This window comes from Nicotiana attenuata, unplaced genomic scaffold, assembly GCF_001879085.1.
Source record: "Nicotiana attenuata strain UT unplaced genomic scaffold, NIATTr2, whole genome shotgun sequence".
In the NCBI taxonomy this organism is placed as follows: domain Eukaryota; kingdom Viridiplantae; phylum Streptophyta; class Magnoliopsida; order Solanales; family Solanaceae; genus Nicotiana; species Nicotiana attenuata.
Genome location: NW_017670251.1, coordinates 867,629 through 892,243, shown reverse-complemented (window position 1 = coordinate 892,243; position 24,615 = coordinate 867,629). Strand labels below are relative to the sequence as shown.

Sequence of the window (24,615 nt, the reverse complement as noted above, 5' to 3'; positions counted from 1 at the left end):
AACTTTTTAATGCACACACTACTAGAAATTGGAGCTATGACAACGCTTTCTGTTGCTACGGTTTTATAACCGTGCTATAGGTGGTATATTGTTACGATTGTAACTGTTACTAAAAATGATTGGGACTACTGGGACACTTAGTAACTGAACCGTTTCCATAGTCTAAAAACCGTTCCGATAGAGGTATATATGGCAACGCTTTATATAACTGTAGCAATAAATCAATCTATGGTAACGGTTATCTCTAATGTTACGGTTATTAATTCCCTCTTTTTTTTTCACCCAAATTTTTAATACCCGCTAAAATGGAAGGGCCCACCATCTAATTTTTTTTCTTAGTTTTATACCTAATAAAATATGAACTACACAAAACCCCTAAAAATACCTAATAAATCAATTGGCGGGTCTCTCCTCCAGTCATCTCCAAAATAGCTCCTCCCGTACTCCCAAAATCAGATCAAAATCAACGAAAATCAGTCAAAAAAACCTCAAAATTCCAAAATATAGCAAATTAGAGAGTTGTTTGCCGGATTCAAGAGCTCTTTCGCGGTTGGGATCGAGATTACGAAGCCTTTGCATCACTACCTGATTCTGCTATTGATTTAGAGAGACTAAGCTCAGCTTTTTAGGGCTTCTGTTCTTCTGCAGAGTCAACAATTATGTTCCTTCTACGGTAATTCGTTTTCCTTCAAAGAGACCTCATTAGCAAATCGAGTTGAGGCCGCGCTCGACTGCTGCTCTTCATAATCTCCTTCTCCGGCGAACTCGGCTGAGAAATCGAGTGGTAAGCACCTTTCTTCTCTCTCTGTATTTACCAATTGTATGAATCTATTTCTCAATTTGGACTGCATGTTCTTGTTTTTAGCTGAAAATTCCAACTTTAGGTCACATGATAGTATTTTGGGATAATAATATTCTCTCATCTAACTACTGGGCATGAAGAATGGTAGTTATAGGCTTCAAACGCCACTTAGAGGATATGTGGTATTTGGAAAACTAATGTTATTTTGTATTTTCTGGAGAGGACCTCTGACTCTGGGTGAGATGATCCTCTTTGTCTTGCTCTATTTGATTACTAACAGATAACCTGAGTTACTCGAGCCTCGCAAAGTTTAAGATTCTATAGTTTGGTAAGTCTAAATTGGCATGTGCATATAATATCAATTTGTGATGGAGGGGCCACTAGGATTGACTTGAAATATCTCTTTGGCCTTAGTTTGTGTTTGAAGTGCAGAGGTTGACAACCTGATGAAATTGCATTTCTTGTTTCTTGCCTCAACCACTATAATTTCAGTTGTAGTTTTTTAGCTTGGCAAGTCTAAACTAGAAAGTGTATAACATCAATCTGTGATGGAGTCAGTCTTGGAAAATCCCGTTTATCTTACTTTGTGTTGGAAGTGCGGATGTTGGCAGCTTGATGCAACTGCATTTCTTGTTTCTTGCATCGACTGCTATAATTTCAGTTATAGTTCTTTTTCCTTTTCCAAGCTTGTTTCAGTGCGAACTGGATTAGAGGGACCCAGACTTACTGCTGCTCAAAAGATATGGTACTGCGTGGTGAGAGTCGGTGGTCAATATATATGGGCCCGTTTACAATCATTTTCTGCTTTTCGGAGATGGGGCGACTCTGAGCAGGTACTGCTCGCTCCACCTCACATATTCTACTTGTTTGTTTAACATGCCAAGTTTTAATGGTGAGAAATCTGTGATCACTAAGAAAACTCCTCTGTTCTCTAATGGCTAGTATTCTTCAGAAGTCCAAATAAAACTTGGTTTGTTATGGCATGGAACCTCCACAGCAGGCAATATTCTACATATCGAAAGTATAAATTGGCATATGATCTGAATGGACTATATCGTGAATTCTATGTTCATGTTCACTTTGATTCTAATATTCATCTTGCTTTCTTGGTTATCAATATGTTCTCCCGTGTTGTTGACCTTGATCCTTTTTTATTTGCTTTTGTATTGCTTTCTGCTCTCTTTGCTTGTTTCGATTCTTATCTCTTTCTTTCTTTTCTTTTGTCATTCTTCTTCTTTGACTTCTCAGTGCTTTTATGTTTGTCAACAATATATTTGTGTGATGCATAAGATGTTTCATGTTCCGTGTTGTTGTTATTCTGATGCTGCTCCTTTCTACTACTCCTTGTACCCTTTCCTGATTCTTGGTGACAAATAGTTTTACTGGTTGGCTTTCAGAATTTTCTACTCCTTTGTCCTTCACCCATGTGTGTGTAATCTTTAATTTTGAGTGACTCTAAACTTTTTATAGCTTCATCTAAACTTTATCGGGAATTTTGTTTCACTTATCTCAAACTTGAACACCCTTGCAAAAAGTTTCTGGCTTCGCCACGGATCGTTGGTAGATAAAAAATAGAAGGGGTTCAAGATGTAGTCGATGGTGTGACAAGATCTAGTCTTCTTGATGCATCTTTTATATATCTTGGCATTGCTTTTGATATCAATTCTCCTCTGAATGATGACAGGAAAGTAAATGAAAACCACCTTCTAGCTGTTGGAAAAGAGTGAACAAATTTGGTGGTTTTCATTTGGTCCCTATTAGTGAGTACACAGAGAGAGTTGGAAAGTTTTGTTTGTTATGTGAGTGAGCTGTAAGCTTAAAAAGTTGTATTGTACCTGTTCCTCTTCCATATTAACATTATTCAGAACTTAGGCTGAAACAGTAGGTCCTTTAATGTGTAGTCATATATCCTTCTAAGAGGAAACTGTGGATCCTAAGTTTCTATAATTGGAGAGGTCGATATCGAATTTTAAGTTAGCAGATGTAGAATACCACTTTATGCACTACTCTTTGGTGGTAATAGAAGCACACTTAGGGTAGCAGCAATGCAGGCTAGGAATCTGCTATTGGAAGCTGTTAATACTCATGGCTAATTAATTTTGTGCACAATATTGAAATTTCTATTAAGTTTGTTTATTTACATTGCAATTGGATAATACCTTTTTGGATTCGTGTTATTTGGTTGGAACAGAGAGGAATTGTTGTGCTTTCTCAGCATCCTCCATATTGCTGGAGCATACATTTACTGCAAAAAGGACTTGTTCAACTTATGAATATATAATATGCTGTTAAATTATAGCAATATCCATCTTTCTATGATTTGTCATGTCATTTGTTAATCCTGGTTTCATTACAAGATATACAAAGTTTCAATCTGGTTAATTATCTGATAGATGAGGCTTTTGGCTCAACCACCATGATTCAGGTCAAGCATTTTGAACTTGATGGGCATATATAAAGTTTTATGTGGTTTTAACCATCATTCTATCTCATATTTCAAGTTCACTATTAATTTTTTTTCTTTTTGTATATGTTTTTCTGCATGCAGTATCATACATTTTGTGATGGTGAGGGTGAAAACTGCAAATTAACCCTCCCCATGAAAATGATAGGCAATGAGCAACCATTTTAATGCTACACTGCTTCCGCGGACAAAATTGAACAGTGTAGGCACATGCACGCAACAGGGTCTCTATGTGTGTTGAATGACTTACTCTCTAATCTGTTGTGATCTTGGTAATGCATTGGAGAGTTCTAATTTACTAGTAAAATAACTTAGTGATATCATATGGTATCACAATCAAAATAGCTGGCAGTACTTGTGAAGTTAAACCACTCACAGCAGGAAATGGCCATTTTGAGGTTGCATTTAAATATACCTTCTGGCATCCCTTGTTCTTTCTCGCACATATACCTGGCAAGATCAACCCGATATTGAATTTTTTTCATCCGTCAATATCAAAGTCAATTCCATCCGAAATAGACTCATCATGAGGGCAAGAGGACAATTAAATCTACTAATCTACTGATCAGCAGGTAATAGAAGCAAACGTAAATCTACCACTTTATGAGCTGGTAGGTCTAACTGAACTCTATTATGCCGGTAGCCATGCTATGGACATCATGCTGCCAGTCAAAAATATGTCGTCTACTAACGATTCAAAGTGTATTAAATTTACTGATCAACAGGTCTTATATTAGCTGCATTATCAGATCCTATCCTTTCTTTCCGTTGTAAACATTGCTATCTAGTTCAATTTCTGACTTACTTTCCTAATTTCCTAACTACTTTTGCAATTTCTTTTTGAGCAGGGCAAGGAAATTAATATGTTCCAGCCTGCTCGTAAATTTTTACCCATGATTGATGAGGTAGGTGCTTTAGAAGGTTTTTCTAAAAGTATTTCAAACCAGTAGATGACTCTTTCTTTCAGCCGGAAGAGAAAAAAAGGTAATTTAAGACGTGAACTTAACTTGTTTGACTACTTTGCAGGTTTTTAAAACCCTTGCCGAGAAAACTAAAGACATTAAGGATGCGAAGGTTGAGCACCATAAGTTTTGTGCCTCTGTACATTACCGTAATGTAGATGAAAATGTGAGTGCCAACTTTTCTTGTTGCTTTTTCTTAATGTCAAGTGGATGCTGGAGTTGCCCATGTTAACAAAAGAACGGACATCTAATGATCTTCATTTTGACCACAGAATTGGCCAGTCGTTGCACAATACGTCCATGATGTCTTGAAAGACTACCCTCGGCTACGGCTAACTCATGGGCGGAAGGTAATTTGATGTACCTATCATTGTCTCAGTTTCAATTCCTGGCCACTGCAACATTATAATAATGATATAATTAACGCTATACGTGTGCAAACTGGCTTCTTTTCCTTTTAAATCCTATAACAGGATTAATTTGATATGTTGTTCTTTTTTAGTAGCTTGCATGTACATTTAATGTCCAAATTTGGGTCTAGATAATGTGTTTCTGTAGAAGAGCTAGGCTCATGACTAGCATCTTGTACGTCCATTATTTTCTTTTTCTTTCTGGATCAATTTATTTAGTCCAGGCATTCCAGATGAAAGGTAATGACTTTATTTATCCTCTTTTGTAGGTGGAATAGATCAAGAAATAGAAGATGAAGGCATTGAAGATCTAGACCTTACTTAAGATGAATTTTGAATTGCTATAGATGAATGATCTAGGAATCTTTTGTTGTCAACATTTTGAAACTTACTATCTTGAAATGTATTAAACTTATGCACTTGAGCTATATTTCTATTTTAAATGAACTGTTACAATAGCCTACCAGCACCGTTGCAATAGGACACAAATGGCGTTCCATTAGAATGTAAACTGTTCCAATAGAACCGGTAAACCGTTCCAAAATGCCCTCTAAACTGTTCTAATAGGTATTTAAAATCGTAGCAATACAAGAACAACCGTTACAATAGCTTAAAGAGACCGTTGTTATATCCATAAATAACCGTAACAATAGCTTACGAAAGTGTTGCATTAGATAATATGGTAACGTTTATGAGCTGTTGCATACACATTATAGTAACGGTTTTAAACCGTCCCAATTGGAAGGAATAATCGTTCCAATAGAGAAAGGGAAAATCGTGCGATAGACGTTTCTATAACAACGGAGATGAAAACCATTCCAAGAACTGTTCCAATAGCTCTATTGGCACGCGAGCGGATTTGACGGTCTGTAAACCGTTCCTATATCGCTACGGCAACGGTTTATCTACCTACTGGAACGGTTTTCCATGCGTTACCGTAGACCAATTTTTCAGTAGTGACAGATCAATCCAAAAAGTCCGAACTGCGGCGAGTTTTGTAGATTTTCTTACACATATTCCTAACTTGGCACTACGAGCTTTCTGGTTTTTGAGTGAAAATTTTACGGGGCCTTACATGTAGGTATACTGAAGTTCTTTGCTCGGTACTTTGTTGAACTTAAGAATATTGTTATACCTTATTTCATCGACCCGATTATCCATCTGTATGACTTTATTGCATCTAGGTAGGTCATACTATACCATAACTCTTACTTCGATTTATCATTACTGAGGTCTGCTACCGAACTCCAGGTTACTTTCGTTGCTTATCTCATAGGTATAAATCTAAGTCCTTTAATTCATCCTCATTACTTGTTCATCTTAGAATGGCGGCCCAATCTCACCTCATACTTTGTGGCTTTTGTCCATCCACTGTTGATTCACCTTAATGTTGATCTATCATCTACCAATGATAACTTGATCTCTTATGTAACACTGCCACTAGGGCTCACGTCTCACTAGGGACATCAGGAGTAATTAGATTGATCCACCTAGGGGCGATACTATACTTCCATAACCGTATTTTATAGCATCCCAATATGAATCACCTTACATGGGTATTTTAATCATGTACAATTCATTAAATCCTTTTCAAGTATTCACTCAATCGAAGGCCCAAACGTCATCCTTTATCTATCATAATTGTTACACCCCAAGTTTTCATACGTGAGAGTACGTCGTAAGTCATTGATGTAAGCTCGAAAATGAGATTATATTTGGAAGCAAATAAAGTAAGTTAATCATGTTACCTTGGAGGTTACAAATATTTAAGATCATGAATAACAAGTACCAAAAGGCTTGGAAAGCTTAGTCGCTAAACGAATTGAAGAAAATAAGTTTCGTCAAAAATCGACAAGTTTGGAATGTTATAACATATTATTTTGGGGTGAGACTAGGGTGATTAACATGATGAGGAGGTTAATTTATGAGTTATTGTAGTCGTATGATAGTCGTGTGTTATGTTTTTAAGTCAAAGGAGTTATGGAACAAAAGTTAGCAAAGGTCATCACAAGTTGCATGCGTAATGTGCTGAAATTTAGGTCAAATGTAGATGCACTTTTCTCCCAATATACTTGGAATCAATGGATGATCTACTTATCAAATTGAAGATCTACGAGTCTAATTTCCAACACATTAAACCGTTCGTCAATACAACATCGGAGTAGAGAGATATTCGTGTTTTCGCGAGACCGCGCAAGCAGCTCCCAGTGGGACCCACTTAGGCGGTGGTTGACCTACTTCAATTTATAAACGATTTGGACGCCTATTTTTCACTTATTTTCAACTCAACTTCATCTCCAAACTTCTCCTAACCCTTCTAAACAAATTCCACAAGGGTTTGAAGTGATTCCAAAGTGATTACACCATATTTCAACATCAAAACTTAGTTCTAGTGAAGAACAACACCTCTTTGAGGTTGTGTTGTCATTGAGGATTGTTGTGGGCTGTATTTGGATGAAATTCCAAGTTTTTGCCGCTGTATAAGGTGAGTATAACAGCCTACTAATTTTGCTTAAGCTTGCTTGTATGTTGGTTAAGTTGTTAGGATGATAAACTACAAGATAGTACTTGGATTAGCTTAAGTCACTTCTATGGTGTTGTATTGCTATTGAGGGTTGTTGTGAGCTGAATATAACTTGGATTTCGACTTGAAGTTACTATAGGAGTTGTGTGTATTGTGTTCTTGCATGTTCTTAAGGTTATCTTGATGTTGATTAAGTTAAATGGATGGAGTAGACATGAACTAGTGAATAAAGCTACTAATTGAAGATAGTTGGAGTTGAGGATTGTTTCCTTTGTTATAAATATATGGTATAAGGATGGAATTATTGATGAATGACTTCATTATCATGTAAATGATAGTTTTAAATTAATGTAAGAAGTCTATAAGGGGTGATATGGGTTATACGGATTCCAATCGGAGCTTGCCGCTCGTCGTGAAGTAGTTGTGACTTGTTGTTGTTATATGGTGTCTTGTTATTGATATTTATAGGTTGCTGGACTTCCCTGGCTGTTGTTGTTGGTATATGGTATTGGAGGAGGCCCTTATTACAAGGGAGATGCTGCCCGAATTTACGTAGACGAGCTACTAGCTTAAGTTACAGACTTAGCCTTTGTTCAACACTGATTTTGAATCTCCTTATGCTATGATATATCGAGTTGACTTGTTTGAAGAGTTGCTTAGAAGGTATTAAGGACTCAACATGTTTAAGGTATGTTAAGGCTCTTCCTTCTTTCTTTTGGCATGATCTAAAGTGAAACGAACATAAACNCTTTCGGGGGAGCAATTAGAAGAGAGGAATGTTGCCCCGTTAGTAGAATAAGGGTGTAATGTGATAGATAAAAGAATGACATTTAGGCCTTTGATTGAGGAATGATTTAAAGAAAAGGGATTTTATGAATTGCACGGGATTGGAATACCCCCATAAGATGAATCATGTTAGGATGCTACGAAATACGGTTATTGAGGTATAGTATCGTCCCAAGGTGGATCGGGCAAATCACTTCAGATGTTCCCCGATAAGATGTGAGCCCTAGTGACAGTGTATTACGTAAGAGGTTTCAAGTTATCAGTGGTAGATTTTGGATTAACATTAAGGTGAATCACCAATGGATGGATAAAAGTTGCAAAGTATGAGATGAGATTAAACCGTCATTATTAAGATTAACAGTAATGAGGAAGCATTAAAGGACTTAGATTTATACATATAGGACAAGCAGTGAAAGAATAACCCAGAGCTGGGTGGCAGACCTCGGTAATAATAAACCGAAGTAAGAGTTAGGATATAGCATGACCTACCTAGATATAGTAAAACCATAGTCGTAAGTTCGACAAAGTACCAAGCGAAGAACTTCAGTACACCTATAGATGCCTAGAGGGACATTTTGTCATAGTTCTGTATATGTTCACAAAGTGAGACCTAGAGATTGGCTAAAAGCTGGAGGAAAAAGGGAGAAGAGTCGCTAGGCACACATACAAGTACATAGTTGTACATGATGCATGTCAGAAGGTAACAATAGTTACGAGATTGGAAGAATTCCGACCACAGGTCGTGGTGTGAGAAAGAGGCCTAAAGGGGGGAATACCCTGGCCTTTGGATTTATTTACAGAATAGTTTCCTAGATGTCAAGGACAATATTAACGTATTCGTAAGAGCTACAGGTTATGAGAGTGATAAGTGCATTTGTCAACATTCGAGGACGAATGTTCCAGAGGGGGGAATGATGTTACACCCCAAGTTTTCATACGTGAGAGTACGTCGTAAGTCATTGATGTAAGCTCGAAAATGAGATTATATTTGGAAGCAAATAAAGTAAGTTAATCATGCTACCTTGGAGGTTACAAATATTTAAGATCATGAATAACAAGTACCAAAAGGGTTGGAAAGCTTAGTCGCTAAACGAATTGAAGAAAATAAGTTTCGTCAAAAATCGACAAGTTTGGAATGTAATAACATATTCTTTTGGGGAGAGACTAGGGTGATTAACATGATGAGGAGGTTAAGTTATGAGTTATTTTATTCGTATGATAGTCGTGTGTTATGTTTTGAAATCAAGCGAGTTGTGGAACAAAAGTTGGAAAAAGGTCATCACAAGTTCCATTCATAAATGTGCTGAAAATTAGGTCAAATGTAACTGAGTTTTTCTCCCAATATACTTGGAATTAGGGGATGATCTACATATCAAATTGAAGATCTACGAGTCTAATTTCCAACGCATTAAACCGTTCGTCAATACGACATCGGAGTAGAGAGATATTCGTGTTTTCGCGAGACCGTGCAAGCAGCTCCCAATGGGACCCACTTAGGCGGTGGTTGACCTACTTCAATTTATAAACGATTTGGACGCCTATTTTTCACTTATTTTCAACTCAACTTCATCTCCAAACTTCGGTTGTGTTGTCATTGAGGATTGTTGTGGGCTGTATTTGGATGAAATTCCAAGTTTTTGCCGCTGTATAAGGTGAGTATAACAGCCTACTAATTGTGCTTAAGCTTGCTTGTATGTTGGTTAAGTTGTTAGGATGATAAACTACAAGATAGTACTTGGATTAGCTTAAGTCACTTCTATGGTGTTGTATTGCTATTGAGGGTTGTTGTGAGCTGAATATAACTTGGATTTCGACTTGAAGTTACTATAGGAGTTGTGTGTATTGTGTTCTTGCATGTGCTTAAGGTTATCTTGATGTTGATTAAGTTAAATGGATGGAGTAGACATGAACTAGTGAATAAAGCTACTAATTGAAGATAGTTGGAGTTGAGGATTGTTTCCTTTGTTATAAATATATGGTATAAGGATGGAATCATTGATGAATGACTTAATTATCATGTTAATTATAGTTTTAAATTAATGTAAGAAGTCTATAAGGGGTGATATGGGTTATACGCATTCCAATCGGAGCTTGCTGTTGTCATTAAGGATTGTTGTGGGCTGTATTTGGATGAAATTCCAAGTTGTTGCCACTGTATAAGGTTGCTGGACTTCCTTGGCTGTTGTTGTTGGTATATGGTATTGGAGGAGGCCCTTGTTACAAGGGAGATGCTGCCCGAATTTACGTAGACGAGCTACTAGCTTAAGTTACAGACTTAGCCTTTGCTCAACACTGATTTTGAATCTCCTTATGCTATGATAGATCGAGTTGACTTGTTTGAAGAGTTGCTTAGAAGGTATTAAGGACTCAACGTGTTTAAGGTATGTTAAGGCTCTTCCTTCATTCTTTTGGCATGATCTAAAGTGAAACGAACATAAACGATACGCTATTTCATAATGAATCTACTCCTAGCAACTAAGGTTGTCCATGTTATTATTTCCTTACAAAGTTATTCCAAGAAAGTATATATGATCCTTGAGTCCTAGTGAAGTTCATATTGATGGTATGATTTCCATAATATTAATCGATGGTGCAATGACCTTATGTCACTCCAAAAGGTTTAGAACGTGACTCCATGAGTCCAGCATGCATTATATATGTATCTACTTTACTTTACCGAGCCGCGCTATAGTCGGCCGGGTATGGCACCTATTGTGCAACCACTGATCAGTTGGGTTTACCGAGCTCCACGTGGCCGGGTACGATTCTACCGAGCCTTATGATGGCCGGGTACGTTTTTACCGAGTCCTCTTTGAGGCCGGGTATGATATGATGATGATGTATGTTTTTAAAAGCTTATGTATATATATGTATTATGCATTTCATGTCAGTAGCCCCCAGAGGCACTCAGATGTTACAGGTTGTATCTCCTCTATCTCTCTTTACGTTACTGATCTTGTTTATGCTTTCCTGCCTTACATACTCGGTACTTTATTCGTACTGACATCCCTTTTGCCTGGGGACGCTGCGTTTCATGCCCGCAGGTCCCGATAGACAGGTTGACATTCCTCCTAGTAGGCTATCAGCTCAGCGAAGGTGTTGGTATACTCCACTTGCTCCGGAGTTGCCTATTTGGTCAGTATGCTTTGGATATGTTTTGATTGGTATGGCGGGGCCCTGTCCCGACCTTTATGATTTTATGTACTCTTAGAGGCTTGTAGACAGATGTCAGGTGTATGGATACTTGTATGGCCTTGTCGGCCTATGTCTTGAGTTTACAAATGGTCATGTCGGCCTTATAGGCCCGTATGTCACATGTATAAGTTTGTATATCATGTTCGGTCATCATATGTTGAGTATTCCCTTATGTTTTATTCTTGTTATCTCATGACATGTTTTATATCTCATTTACCCTTGATAGTATGATAAGAAAGATATGTTACGTTGGTACTCGGTTGAGTAAGGCACCGGGTGCCCATCGCGGCCCTTCGGTTTGGGTCGTGACAGAAACAAAAGTATGACTATAATAAATCATAGAGCAGTGGGGAGCATACCCATACCATTAGATTTCATTTGATCTTCCCCTTTCGTAAGATCCATGATGATATCTTCCTCAAACGGAGGGGGAGGAGGGGGAACCCAAAAACGAAGTCTTTTGACGTGAGACAGAAGACGTCGTAGGGAACCAATTTCTATTGCTTTCCCCTTCTAGTGGTCATTCATTCTTTTGAGCCTTATCTTTCTTTTCGTTGTTGAATCTCTCTTTCATCAATCAATGTGTGATATTCAGAATCCTGGCTTATGATGGTTTCCTGTCCCAATTCAACATAATCCTTTTTTTTTCTCCTGATTCGTAGCAGGCTTGTGTGCGAGCTTGGTCCGATTTCGATTCCTAATGCCCACTGAGAAGGGTGTGGAGCCTCGCGTCATCACGGCAGCGATTGATGTCCAACCTTTAGATCTCTTCTTTCTTAATAAAGGCGGGTAAGGAAAGTTCGAAGGCTAATACGGCAGCCCATTGTCAAAGGATCGCTTCGCTGGAATGCTTGCTTGAATATAGCTACTCACATTGTTACCTTTTCTCTTCGAACCGATTAGAAGGAAGGTAGTAGCTCCTCCTACATTAGGCACTACCTCATTTTGACTGGAAATAATATAACTGTCCATAAAACTCTTAGTCGAGCTGATGGCGAGATTGATTTTCTGTTTGAATGATGACTGATTCAATTTCCCTCTCTACTCAATTGATTGAATATAGTTGCGTGAAGCAGTATAAGTGCTAACCTGATCTAAGGAAGGAGGGGGAACGCGAAAGCAAGGCTATTCCGGGGCGTCAAGCATTTGTAGGCCTATCAGCCATGAAGCCGAGGAGGGGCTTGCTATCATAACCATTTCCCTCGGTGACACCTCCGACCCGGGAGAAAACGGGGTCAAGCCAAGACCTGACCCACCTAAATGGAATTCATATCTCCTTCGTCTGGTCGAGAAGGGAGGGAAACTGTACTCTGCCTCTTCTATTACATTGACAGCTTCATCGAGATTTCACATACGTAGATTTCCATGTTTATATCCAAACGAAAATACCTTACTGATGTTTTTTTTCTTATTGATTGGAAAGGAGGGCACCTGGTATGTTATAGAAAGGGAAGGCAGAAGCATCGAATGGTGACTTACTTCTCGAACGATAGTTCCACGATCCCGACCACCAACTTCTTGGGAGTAGGAAGAAATCCAGACTTTGGAGCTCAGCTTAGGCATCAGATATCGATATCAGAAGATCAGGCCCATAACTTCTTCTTGACTTCGATGGGGTTAAAGCATCCAATAACGCATCCCCCTTTACTTAGTAGGGCCTGAAAGGCTGAGAAGCTTGTATCCTTTTGATTCTTGGGACCTAACGAGCCAGGACATCCTATACCGAAGGAGAGAAATTCATACCCTACCGATTTCTAGGGCTTGCGTAGGTCTGTTATAGCTCTCTTTAACCTGCTCATGGCTAGATCGATCGGTTTTGAGTCAAATAGGAAGAATTAGAAGATTCCACCTCTAGAAAGTGCCTACTTTTGTTAGGCGATTGTTGTAGTTTCTCATTCCGCAGATCATCCAATCCTTCTTCTTGAGCCTTTTAGAGGGCTTTCGGATAGTTCAATACCAGTAAAGGCGAACGACATTCTGTTCTACAGCTACAACACTGAATATTTCTTATCAATATTAAACATATAAATAGTAGAACTACTTTCGTACTACTAAACAAGGAAACCTTCGGTTCCCTTTGTTTGAATAAATGCCGGAAAATGAATTGATTGGCTATTCAGTGCAGCTTCTAGTATTTCACATAAAGAAATAAGTAATAACGAAGGGGACACTCATAAGATCACCGAGTTATTCGACTTATCTCCCCAATGCTTTGAGATTGAATCTTTAGAACCATGTGCCTAAGAGGGCGAGGACCTTTATAGCCATAATTCTTCCCCCAGTTCTACCTCCTTCTGCAACCCACTAGTGCAACTGAAGGTGCGCAACCTCTTCTGAACCGGAACAAGAAAGAGCTCATAACCACTGCTTGTGAACAACTCATTTTCTCTGAAGATCGAGGAACGTAGTGTCGGACAATATTATGCAAAGAAGTCTTCTACAGAAGAAAAACAAGAATTGCCTCAACCAAAGTTGATGGAATTGGACCTAAAAAGCCATTCTTGCCAGCATACTTGCTTGACCTATTGAAATGCCAGTATAGACTTCTGGCACATGCTCGGCTAGCTAAAGGTCATCCTTGAATGAAGAAAGACAGAACTTCTCTTTTAGGCCATAACCAGTAGTTCGCTTTCCACTTTCAAATACCAAAGAGAAATTGAGAGAAGATTCTCGAGAGTTCGATTGACTAAGAGGCTTTCACCGAGGTCTATTTTTTACTGTTGGTGGTAACAACAGAGTGATCCTCTAAACCTCTAGCACCAATGTCGATGAATAAAAGTTGTCCGTTAATGGTATGGAATAGGAAGAACAAGAATGGAACTTCTATCGCTTGTCCTATCATCCGCGATGAGCTTCTTTCATTCGTCAGTATGGGGTTTCTCTATACAATAGCATACAGGGAATCAAATCTAAAATCCAACATATGAACAAAAGAGCAGACGGGGTAATAAAAAGTAAATCAATCGAATAGCTAGTCCTTCCTTTCTTTCTCCTTCCCCTATCGAACAGAACTCCTCGCAGAAATTCCATTTCTGGGCTTGGCCTTTCGTCCCTTAGTCTCACTATGTTCAACTAAGACACTTCGTCCCTAAACTTAGATTTTCACGCCTTTCAAAACCTCAAATGCGCAAGCCGGGAACTTCTAACTTCATTACCGGACAGAATGCCTTCATCTGATTCTTGAATCTGCATTGCGGATGGGATTGCCTACCTGTCTAAGCTTGAATGAAAGCGTAAGGCAAGACCAAGGGCTAGTAGTAAGGCATTGGGGATGGTAGACCACTAAGGAGACTTCACTCTTTGAACACTTGAATACTTTCTAAAGATTCAGGCATGCCCATGTCCCTGTCTCCAAGTGTGTCCCTCCCTCTCTTACATTTACTTCCAATTCCAACCAATTTCTAGTTAATGCACCCATAAGAACCCGACATTTGGCAACTCGATGTCGAATCATCACATCCTGGGGTTGAAGAAGTGGTGGGCAGGCGAAGGGTCCGAAGGACATGTAGCCGGGGCGAGTCAAAAATAGAATTGTTCCATTTTCCTTCTTGTTCATCCACTGCTTTTTATGTTGAAATCTTGTCTTTGTCTTTCCATGCTGTCTTTTACGTGTTATTCCTTACGCCCTGAGAAAGAACTTCCACTTGGATTCATTTCAAGTATCCGGTTCTTGTTTAGAATTCTCGTATATGAAGTTCGAACGAGAGCTTTGATGCAATCCAAATTGACAAGCAGTGCAAGTCAATGATGCCATAAGTCAAACGGGCTTGTCCGTAGATCGATTACTCTCTTTTGAAGGTGAATCCCGTTTGAAGGCAAGTCATGGTATCTAGGATCGGATAACGAAAGGGAAGGCGAGGTTTCAAAGTATATTATGGAAGCGGGCCCTTACTGGTAGTGATACCCCTCTCCGAAACAACAGATTAAAGTCATCTTCCTCATTTTTCCTAAGAAGTCGATGGCGTTACACCATTGGGATACTTCGAATAAACTTGAGTACATATAGGATATACCGGTGCTAAAATCCCAAAAACAACAGGAAAGAGAGCACCGTCTACTTAGACTATCACACCAGCAACGAGAGCAGAAAGAGCAGATAGTGGAACAGAACTACAAACATGTTCTTTTCTCGATGCCTATATACCTTCTTGTAGGGATTCCAGTTTCAAAGGGAGTTCTTGACCAGTTGGAAAAAATGTTAGCTAACTTTTGACCACTGCTATGATGCCGATAGATTCACTACTTAAGCACTGTTATCGGACATTGCAGGCTGATTATCTATTTCTTGTATATCATTCCACACCGAGAAGAGGGATGTGTACCTCCAGAAACAACAATAATGGAACCATAGGCTCCTATGCTGGGAACATTTCAGGGTATAGTTCTAACCACCTCATTTCCCCATTTCTGGCATGCTATAGTTATTAAAGTCTCTCGACGACGAGAATGGGAGATTACCGGTAAGCCAGATGCTTCACGAACCATATTCAACTTTAAGGCATTTCGTTGCACTTTAATCACCCTCGTGAAGAGACGCACTCTGTTATCATTAATGTCCAATAGCTTTTATAGTAATGGATGGATCTACTACTACCTCGTCTAGACTGTATTATGGCGAACTGGGAATGCCTTCCGAGTCTATAGTCTTATAAAAGTATTAATGCCGCATTCCCTCTTCAGTTATCGTAAAATTTCTCAGGGCTCTTCTCTATGAAAAATGCCTACTCGTTCTTCGTACATTCCTATTCGATGGAGAAAGAACTTCTTCCGGGTGTTCGGTGAGGCTTGCTTAGGCCGAGTAAGAAACTGAAGTGCCGATATGCCCTTTAAAAAGATTTTTTCTCGCATCAGAACAAGACCCACTATACTAGATTTAGCCAATTCGGGTGTGGATGGGTATTCCCCAATAGATTTTACATATTCAGATTTGGATGCCCCTCCGCCTATCATGCCAAATGCGCTGCTGGTAGATATGCCAAAGATGTCCTGGCTCTGAACTGGGAACTTGAAATGCTAAAGGTACTTCTTATGGTCCTTCTTCAACCACCTTTCCTTCTTTACCTTTTTCTTCAAAAACTTAAGCTACTTAGACTGATGCTGGCAATCTCGAAGGGAGATATTTGGAGTTTTCGGGGTAATCGTTGCGCGTCCTTCCCATGCTTCGTGACAACGGCGGTAGCACCTGCCTTGTATCATTAACAATTAACATATTATTTTTTTTGACAGGCTACTCCAGAAGATCAGCAGTCTAGCCTAGTTGCTTCCCTTCCAGTCGCTTCCTCAAATTCTGGATCCCGCTCTCAGCTTCGTCGATCCTCTCAAGTTTCTTATCCTATTGAAGGATTATGAATAATTTTCCCCAAAGATCAAGATTACCTCATCTCAGTTCAATCTTCTCATGAAACTGAATCGTTTGCTGAAGCCTCCAATCATTCTTGATGGAGAGATGGTCTGAAACCCCAAGCAATTGACCAGGAGAGGATCATCGGGAATGTACTAAGGGCCTACCAACCCTTTCTTAATCTAAGGCATCTACCCCTGGCAGAAAAGAAGCGGAAAGGAAGCCGATTGATACCTTAGCTTTGAACCAGCTTCTTCAATCCTGCTAGTGCTAAGATCCAAAGTAGAGAGGGAAACAGCCTAGATCGTACGCTAAGGTCCCTAAGCAATCACTTAGTAGACAAGGAACTGATCAAGCGATGACAACCAGGAGGTGGGCTTGGAAGCACTACGACATTGAAGAAGAAAGCTCACTCTCATTCCAGGAATCAGAGGAAGGCATTCTATCCAGTAATGAAGTTAGAAGTTTTCGGCTTGCTTTCTCTCTTATCACGCGGTTGAGTCCCGTGAGATGAGGGAAAGGAGAGAGAAGAAAAGGGAAGGTTCTGTTGAGACTCAAGTCCCCCTGCCGGAGCTCCCGGAACCTGAAGTGGAAGTCGAGGGCCTACTCAGTGAGAAAACTCGTCAAATGATTTGGACAGTTATCGCGCTGGCGGAGGCTATCACCTTCTTTGGCTAGATCTTCCAATCTTTTCACAATTACAGTTCACTGCGCCCACTCCTTTAAAGGGCGTTATATCAAATCACAAGGTTCTCATGACCTCAAAGTGATTGACTACATTCAATATAAAGGAGAAAAAAAGATTTATCCCCCTATTTAAATAGCGCCGAGTTCAAAAATAAAAGGAAAAAGACACTTGTACGCACATTACATTTGCTAACTCAATTGATCCTGCTGTGTCTGGAAATTCAATAATAAGAGTCTGATCTTCTCTCTTAAGAATATGCGATTCCTCTGGAGTGAAGTTGTTGCTGGGATCGGACATCGAAAGGGAATGCGAGGTTTCAAAGTCTATTATGGAAGCGGGCCCCTACTGGTACACCCGTTTGGGCTCTCGCTCGAATTGGTACCTTTATGCGTTGGTAGGTTTTCGACTCAATCTAATATCCTACCTATCGGGCGCCAATAAAAGAGAAAGTTTTCGCCCAGGCATTCTACCTTTGTTGAACCGGAACCAACACCACTGCATTGCACTCGAACAGTTGAGTGTCCGCCAGCCAGCAACTTCCGTGCAGAGATATAGATTCATTCTTCGTACTTGGTCGAGCCTCACAACCCTTCGCGGGTTGGTAAGACGTCAGTCTTGTTTGGCTATAAAATAAACTCCATCTTAGTCTACCCGACTTTGACTTTGACTTGAAAGAGTAAGTTTTTGCCTCTGTTGTATCAAGAGCTCTTGAAGTCTACTCGGGCGCCCTTCTTCATTCATCCATTTAGGCCTGGCTAGGAATACGTGGATCCAGGGAACAACTTCCTACTAGTAGGAGCGCCTAGTGCGAGCCTTTATGTTTGTTTAGTAAAGTCAATATTTGGCTCCCCAATAGTAGCAAATAGCATCTTTCTAGCTTGCATATTCGTGGAACTCAATCTCATTTAGAAAGCCGAATCTCTATCTTTCAGCAACTGAATGGGAAGTGGTTAGAATAAGAAAGGACTTTAGAATCGGACGCGCTCGCCCAGCGAGAAAGGCCCTAACCCTGTGAGATCGGAGACTTCGAGAGGCTCCCCAGTCCTCTTTCAGCCTTTTCTTACTTATTTTTGATGATGAGCCTTCCCGCGCCTTCCTGCACAAGCATCTGTTCTCCTGAGATCCAGGTTTCTGCACGATGATTTTGTTCGTCTCGGGTTGGGTTAGGGGAACATCCGAGCGATTGCCACCTGGTATAAATTAATCCTTAAACTTCAGAACTTCTTGTTCTTCATAGCGCTTCTCCTCCATCTCCCTCTTCTGTCGTACATGTGTGTTGGCCTAGTCTCTCGCCCAGCCTTCGCCTTCTTTAGTGGCCAAGTTGAAGCGTTCAACATCGGCCTACCACCTTTTTTTCTCAAGGTTGAGCTTGTTTGATCTTGTTCAATTGAATTGGGAAGACCTCTTAGTTGGACCCAGACTGCGATGGTAGTGAATGTGGCCTCAACTCCCACAAATGCAGGCTCGCAAAGCCTTAGACTGAGATAAGCAGGATCCAAAGACATTTAAGTCTAGTTCCAATCTGGAAATAAAAGTCAAGTGCTTGTCCTCACTAATAAAAAAACAATCCCTCCCCTTCAGTTACCTACGTTTACTCATTTCTTCGGTATACCTCAATACAAGACAAGCGCAGGAAATGATAAACAATAAAAACTGGGTTATCGCCCTATCTAAGCAGCTTTCCCCTCTCCTCTACGGAAGACTTATTAGTACTCCTATACAGTTGTTCAATTTTAATGTCATTCTCAACTCTATCCCTGAATGGGTCTTTGATTTCAGGCCCTTTCGAGGAGGGTGTCTTTTTGGTTAATATCAGCCGGCTCGCATGGACTTCCGGTCTTTCTTAGTTGACAACTTTATTACAATTTTAAGTTCTCTAGTTACTCCTGCACAAACAACAATAGTTATGGATCTGATTGAGGAGCGCTGGGAAGAATGGAGCTCGAGTAGGTTACTTTGAGTGACCTTCATGGCAGGTGTTCCGACGTTAACGAGTTCAGAAAGAAGGTCAAGGATGAACAATAGACAAAGACAAAGGAAAGAGGAGATGGAGCTGACCTTGCTGCTAACCTTGGAGTTGGCTTGCTAACCTTCGGTCATAGTGACTAGGGCGGACGGGAATGCCTACCCCTCTAAATTAGTTTTCATCCGCCCAAATCGGAATCAAAGTAGTATCCACCTTCTTCCGTTGTCGGTATCCTAAGATCGATCTCTTGACTAAGTCATTTCACGCGTTGCACTGAGAACAAGGGACTGATCCCGTACCGTGCTACTGTAAGGAGGAAGAGTGCGGGAAGGGAGCAAGACCAAGCCGAGCCACCAATAGAGTAAGCCCTTCCCACGTGTCAAGTTGAATATGAATAAATCAATGCAGCCTCAAACAGAGAGATCAACCTGCGCCTTTAAGTTGAGGCCGCTAGCGGCACAGATGTTAATGGATTCAGTTAGCTAAACTCCATCAAACTCCTCAGCTAGCACTAAAAAGGCTACTCCTAGTAGAAGTGGTAGACAAGTCCTGCATCTCCTACCTAATGCAATTGACCAACCGGCCATTTCTTTCCTTCAACAATGCCTACGCTTCACTTCAAGACACTATTTACCAAGGAAAGACTACCTTTTTTTTAATGGAAGAAGTTCTCTTTTTCAATTTCTCCAGTAGAGGAAGGTTCTCTCTTTATTCTCTTGAGGGACAACAACTTGCCAAATGGGAGAATGAGGACCGTCGGATCGAGGGCATGAAGGCTGTAACATAGAGTTGGAGGCCTTCTAAAGAGTCAGGCATGCTCCTGTCCCTGTCTCCAAGTGTGTGATCCATCGATTCACTGAGTGACTTTTTCTTACCGCTGCGCGCAAAGGGTTAATAGTTGATAGGCAAGTCAAGCGGTAAAGTAGTAAATCCACTAAGAAAGGCACTAATAGCTATTCACTCACCATGCCATCCTTCTTCTTTCTCCGAATCGGTTCCTAGTGTCAATCAAGATTTGCCATCAGCAAGATACGTCTAGTTCTCCCTCCGCTTGCCTATCTGAGTAGGAACCTGGAACAGTCTCCACTTTCAAAGAAAAAGCTGAGGCGAGAGCTATACCTTCTAGAACCGGAGCAATAATTGCGCTACGTGAAAACTTAACACAAGACTGAAACCGTTAGTGGTTTATGAATCAGTCATCAAGGATCTTAGCCAAACTTTTCCAGCATTCGCCCCTTCAATAGTTTTTTGCGTGGGTCCTGCTCCTGTGCTGTCCAAGTGTAGATCTAACGCACTACTCAAGTAGGCTTTCCTACTGCCTTGAGAAAGACCTGCCCTCGATGCATTTCTTTCTAGTTGCTATATTCCAGTAGTGATTCGAGAAGGAATTGAAGATAAACTCAAAAAAATGTGCATTCGGGATCTGGCAAAGGGTGGTGTCGAAAAATGGTGCTTCCATTGCGGGAGATGCCTGCCGGTAGGGCCCAGCCTGCTTCCCGCCCGAAAGAATCGCTTACTAGCTAGCCAGACTAATGGGGCCCTATCTGGAGACTGTATACTCCCAAAATCATATGCCTCTGATTTATAGGTTCGAGGGTCCATCCTAGGCCCAGGTCCGAGCAAGGTCGAGTTCGAGCCCGGTGGACCAGATTCGAGCTCAAAGACAAAGTGCAATGCTAGAGAGATAGGAGTACGAGGAGTGCCAGGGATGAGTACGCTCGACCCCAAAATAGTACCGTTATGGATTTACAACGGAATGGGCTAGATTCCTGCCTCGTCCCCAAAATCATGGCGCAAATCCCACAGTAGGATCGTACAATTCAGTGCTAGGCGGTTAGACAGGTGTATCAGGAATATTCCCTACTGTAAATAGAAATATTCCATATTTAGGATTTCCCTATTATATAAAGGGGACCCCAATCATTTGTAACATCATCTAATCATCGAGAAAAGAATATACTCTCTGCTTTTTGCCTACTGTTCATCAGGATTGTCCCTTAGCTTTACTGCTCTTACATTACTTTTCTTGCTTCATTATTCTCATTGCTCTTAACCCACCTCGAGGTCACTAAGTTCGAGGTCACTGCTGCTGGGTTACATTGGTTTGATTCACTTATTTCTTTCATTTCTAGTTCACATTTCTTGATTATCATTTGGTATTGAATCTCATCACATATCTTTAAAATCACAAATCAAATTTAATTGTTACTCGTATTTTCGAGGTAAACAGTTTGGTGCCCACCGTGCAGCTAAAGATAATAGTGATTGTTTCTTTATTGATTCTTATTACACACGTTATTTTTACACTTTTTCTTGTCAAGAATTTTTTGATTCTCAGGCTGAAACATGTCTAGCTCACAAAATGCACCTGCTCATGACAATGAAGGTCTTGGTGAAAACAACAATGTAGGGGTCGGTGTACCACCGGTAAACCCTGGGGAAGTGCCAAACATGGAACCAGTTGATGTTAGTTCTCATATTGCTCTAAACACCAACTTAGGCACACACCCCGAAGGGAGTGTACGCAGGGAAGCCCGACCTGGCGACCAAGGAACACTAGGAATAGGACATGGGGCAGTCAGCCTCCGAGTGATATTCGAGATGCTGTAGGCTCAGCAAATCGACATCGCTCAACTTCAAAGTCAAAATAAGACTTCGAGTGTAGCTGAACGTGAAAATGATCGACATGCTGAGCCAACGCCAGAAATGTCAAATGAAAGTGGCTCGGGGACTGACCCCACGATTATGAAGATGCTCGAAGAGCTCACTAAGAGGATCGAGTCCGGAGAAAAGAAAATTGAAGACAATGATAAGAAGGTGGAGACTTATAACTCCCGTGTAGACCAGATACCGGGGGCACCTCCAGTTTTGAAAGGATTAGATGCCAAAAAATTCATACAAAAACCATTCCCTCAAAGTGCGGCTCCGATGCCGATTCCCAAAAAGTTTCGCATGACCGGTGTACCCAAATATAACAGAACAATCGACCCCAACGAGCATATTACTTCATGCACTTGCGGGATCAAAGGAAATGATTTAAATGACGATGAAATCGAATCGGTCTTGTTAAAGTAGTTTGGAGAAACGTTATCGAAAGGAGCTATGATTTGGTATCACAACTTAGCTCCTAACTCTATTGCCTCGTTTGCTATGTTAGCAGATGCCTTCATAAAAGCACATGCCAGGGCCATAAAGGTGGCCACGAGATAGTCGCATATCATCAAAATAAAACAAAGGAACGATGAGATGTCAAGGGAGTTCGTGTCCAAGTTTTAGATGGAAAGAATGGAATTACCACCAGTCTCCGACAACTGGGCAGTACAGGCCTTTATGCAGGGTTTGAACGAACGGAGCTCAATAGCGTCTCGACAATTAAAGTAGAACTTGATCGAGTATCCAGCTATGACGTGGTCAGATGTGCACAACCGTTATCAATCAAAAATCAGGGTTGAGGTCGATCAGTTGGGAGCCCCCCTCGGGTTTGGTGCATCCTAATAGGTTCGCGGTCAAGCCCCCGAGGGATACGAACAAGGAATCGAGATTGAATAGGGAACGATATCTACCGTATGTCGATCGAACAAACAACGGTACAGGTGAGAATGCTCCTCGGAACAATCGGAGAAACGATCGAGGTCAAATTTCCCGGGGACTCATGAGTAAAAGTGAATTCAATAAGCATACTGATCCCGCAGAGGCACCTTGATTATCGGGTACAACTTCAGCATGGATGCATCAGGGATTGTATCAGCTATTGGAAGAATCAAAGACACCAAGTGGCCCAGGCCTATACAGACTGATCCCTCTCAAAGGAACCCGAACTTGATATGCAAGTATTATGGCACACATGGTCATAGAATAGAAGATTGCAAGAAGCTGAGGGAAGAAGTGGCTCGGTTATTCAACGAGGGCCACCTTCAAAAAAATTCCCAAGTGATCGGGCTAAGAATCACTTCAGGGAGAGAGATGTAAGGAAAAAATGAGCAAGAAAAACCGCAACATGTAATCCACATGATCATTGGCATAGTCGATGTCCCTCAACAACCTGTATGCAAGCGCACCAAAGTATCAATCATAAAAGAAAAACAGACTTGGAGCTATGTGCCCGAGGACGTCTTATCATTCTGTGATGAGGAAGTAGAAGGCATATCTCAGCCTTACAACGACGCCCTAGTAATCACTATCCTTTTAAATAAAATTCAAGTTAAACGTGTTTTAGTGGATCCAGGTAGCTCAGCAAATATAATTAGATCGAGGGTCGTAGAACAACTCGGCCAACAAGATGCGATTGTACCTGCATCCCAGGTCCCGAATGGCGTCAACATGGCAAGCGAAACAACAAAGGGAGAGATTATCTTGCCAGTAAACATAGCCGGGACCGTGCAAGACACTAAATTCCATGTTATCTAAGGCGACATGAGGTATAATGCTCTCCTCGGGAGACCGTGGATACACAACATGAGGGCAGTGCCTTCAACTCTTCACTAGATGATTAAATTCCCAACAGAGGAAGGAGGGAAAATAGTCTACGGAGAGCAGCATTCTGCAAAAGAGATGTTTGCAATCAAGGAAGTGGTGCCGATACCAGAACCCTTGACCTCAGAGAAATCGATCACTAAAGGTAAGGAGGCTGCTAAATAGCAATCACAGCCCCAACCTCGACGGAGTTAGAACAACAGGTAATCGGAGATGAAGAAGAGGATCTCCTTACTCCTCGAACCTTCATCATTCCCGAATAGTCCGATGCAACCAAGTCAACTGTCGAGGAACTGGAGCAGGTCATACTTATCGAATACTTGCCCGAGAGAAAGGTATACCTGGGAACGAGATTGACCCCCAAACTCAGGAAAATACTCATTCAATTTCTTATTGATAATATGGATTGCTTTGCTTGGTCCCATTTAGATATGACAGGGATTCCACCGGAAATCACCACACACCGGCTGAGAATCGATCCCAAGTTTAAACCGATAAAGCAAAAAAGGAGGCCACATGAATTAAGCCACAAACATATTTGATTACATGCTTATAGTTCAGAACAGGTATAAAATTGACAAACAAATCAAACCTTAAACTAACTTATGAGAGGATTCCTATTATTCTAAATACCTTAGTCTTAAGTTAACAATATTATCAAATTATTGTTTGTTTCTTGGAGTAGTTCTACCTGCAACTCTATATTCTAAACTTTCTCTCTTCTGAAAATTGAACTAATTCAAAACTTGCCCCCTTACCCTTTGTGCACTCGTTTTCAAACTCCTACTCTTAGTCATTTAGGTTCTCACCACCCCCAGTGTGAGCACTGTCTAGGGTCCTTGAGACTCCTTTGAACTCTGGCACATTGGGGTTGGTTTTTCCAATCTTTTATGAACTCTGTGCTGAATGTGTGATTCTAGTGTGAGCATTGCTCGGGGTCCCTGATGCTCTTTGGGAACTTTGACACACTGGAAGCCTGGTTTAATGTGCCGTGAATGGATCAC

The 24,615-nt window shown here is 40.8% G+C and overlaps 1 protein-coding gene across 3 annotated transcripts; it reads left to right on the top strand.

Moving 5' to 3' along the window:
- The first annotated feature begins 389 nt into the window (after positions 1-389).
- LOC109236696 (probable trehalose-phosphate phosphatase F) lies at positions 390-5,099 on the top strand. Of its 3 annotated transcripts, none has more exons than XM_019402900.1 (6): positions 390-784; positions 1,499-1,635; positions 4,115-4,171; positions 4,293-4,394; positions 4,501-4,578; positions 4,908-5,099. In XM_019402900.1, exons 3-6 carry the CDS (start codon positions 4,130-4,132, stop codon positions 4,914-4,916), a joined length of 231 nt encoding a protein of 76 aa, XP_019258445.1. In that variant the 5' UTR covers positions 390-784; positions 1,499-1,635; positions 4,115-4,129; the 3' UTR covers positions 4,917-5,099. The 3 variants fall into 3 exon arrangements, with proteins under 3 accessions (XP_019258445.1, XP_019258444.1, XP_019258443.1); XM_019402899.1 differs by having other exon boundaries at positions 1,489-1,635; XM_019402898.1 differs by having other exon boundaries at positions 1,470-1,635.
- Positions 5,100-24,615: the final 19,516 nt, after the last annotated feature.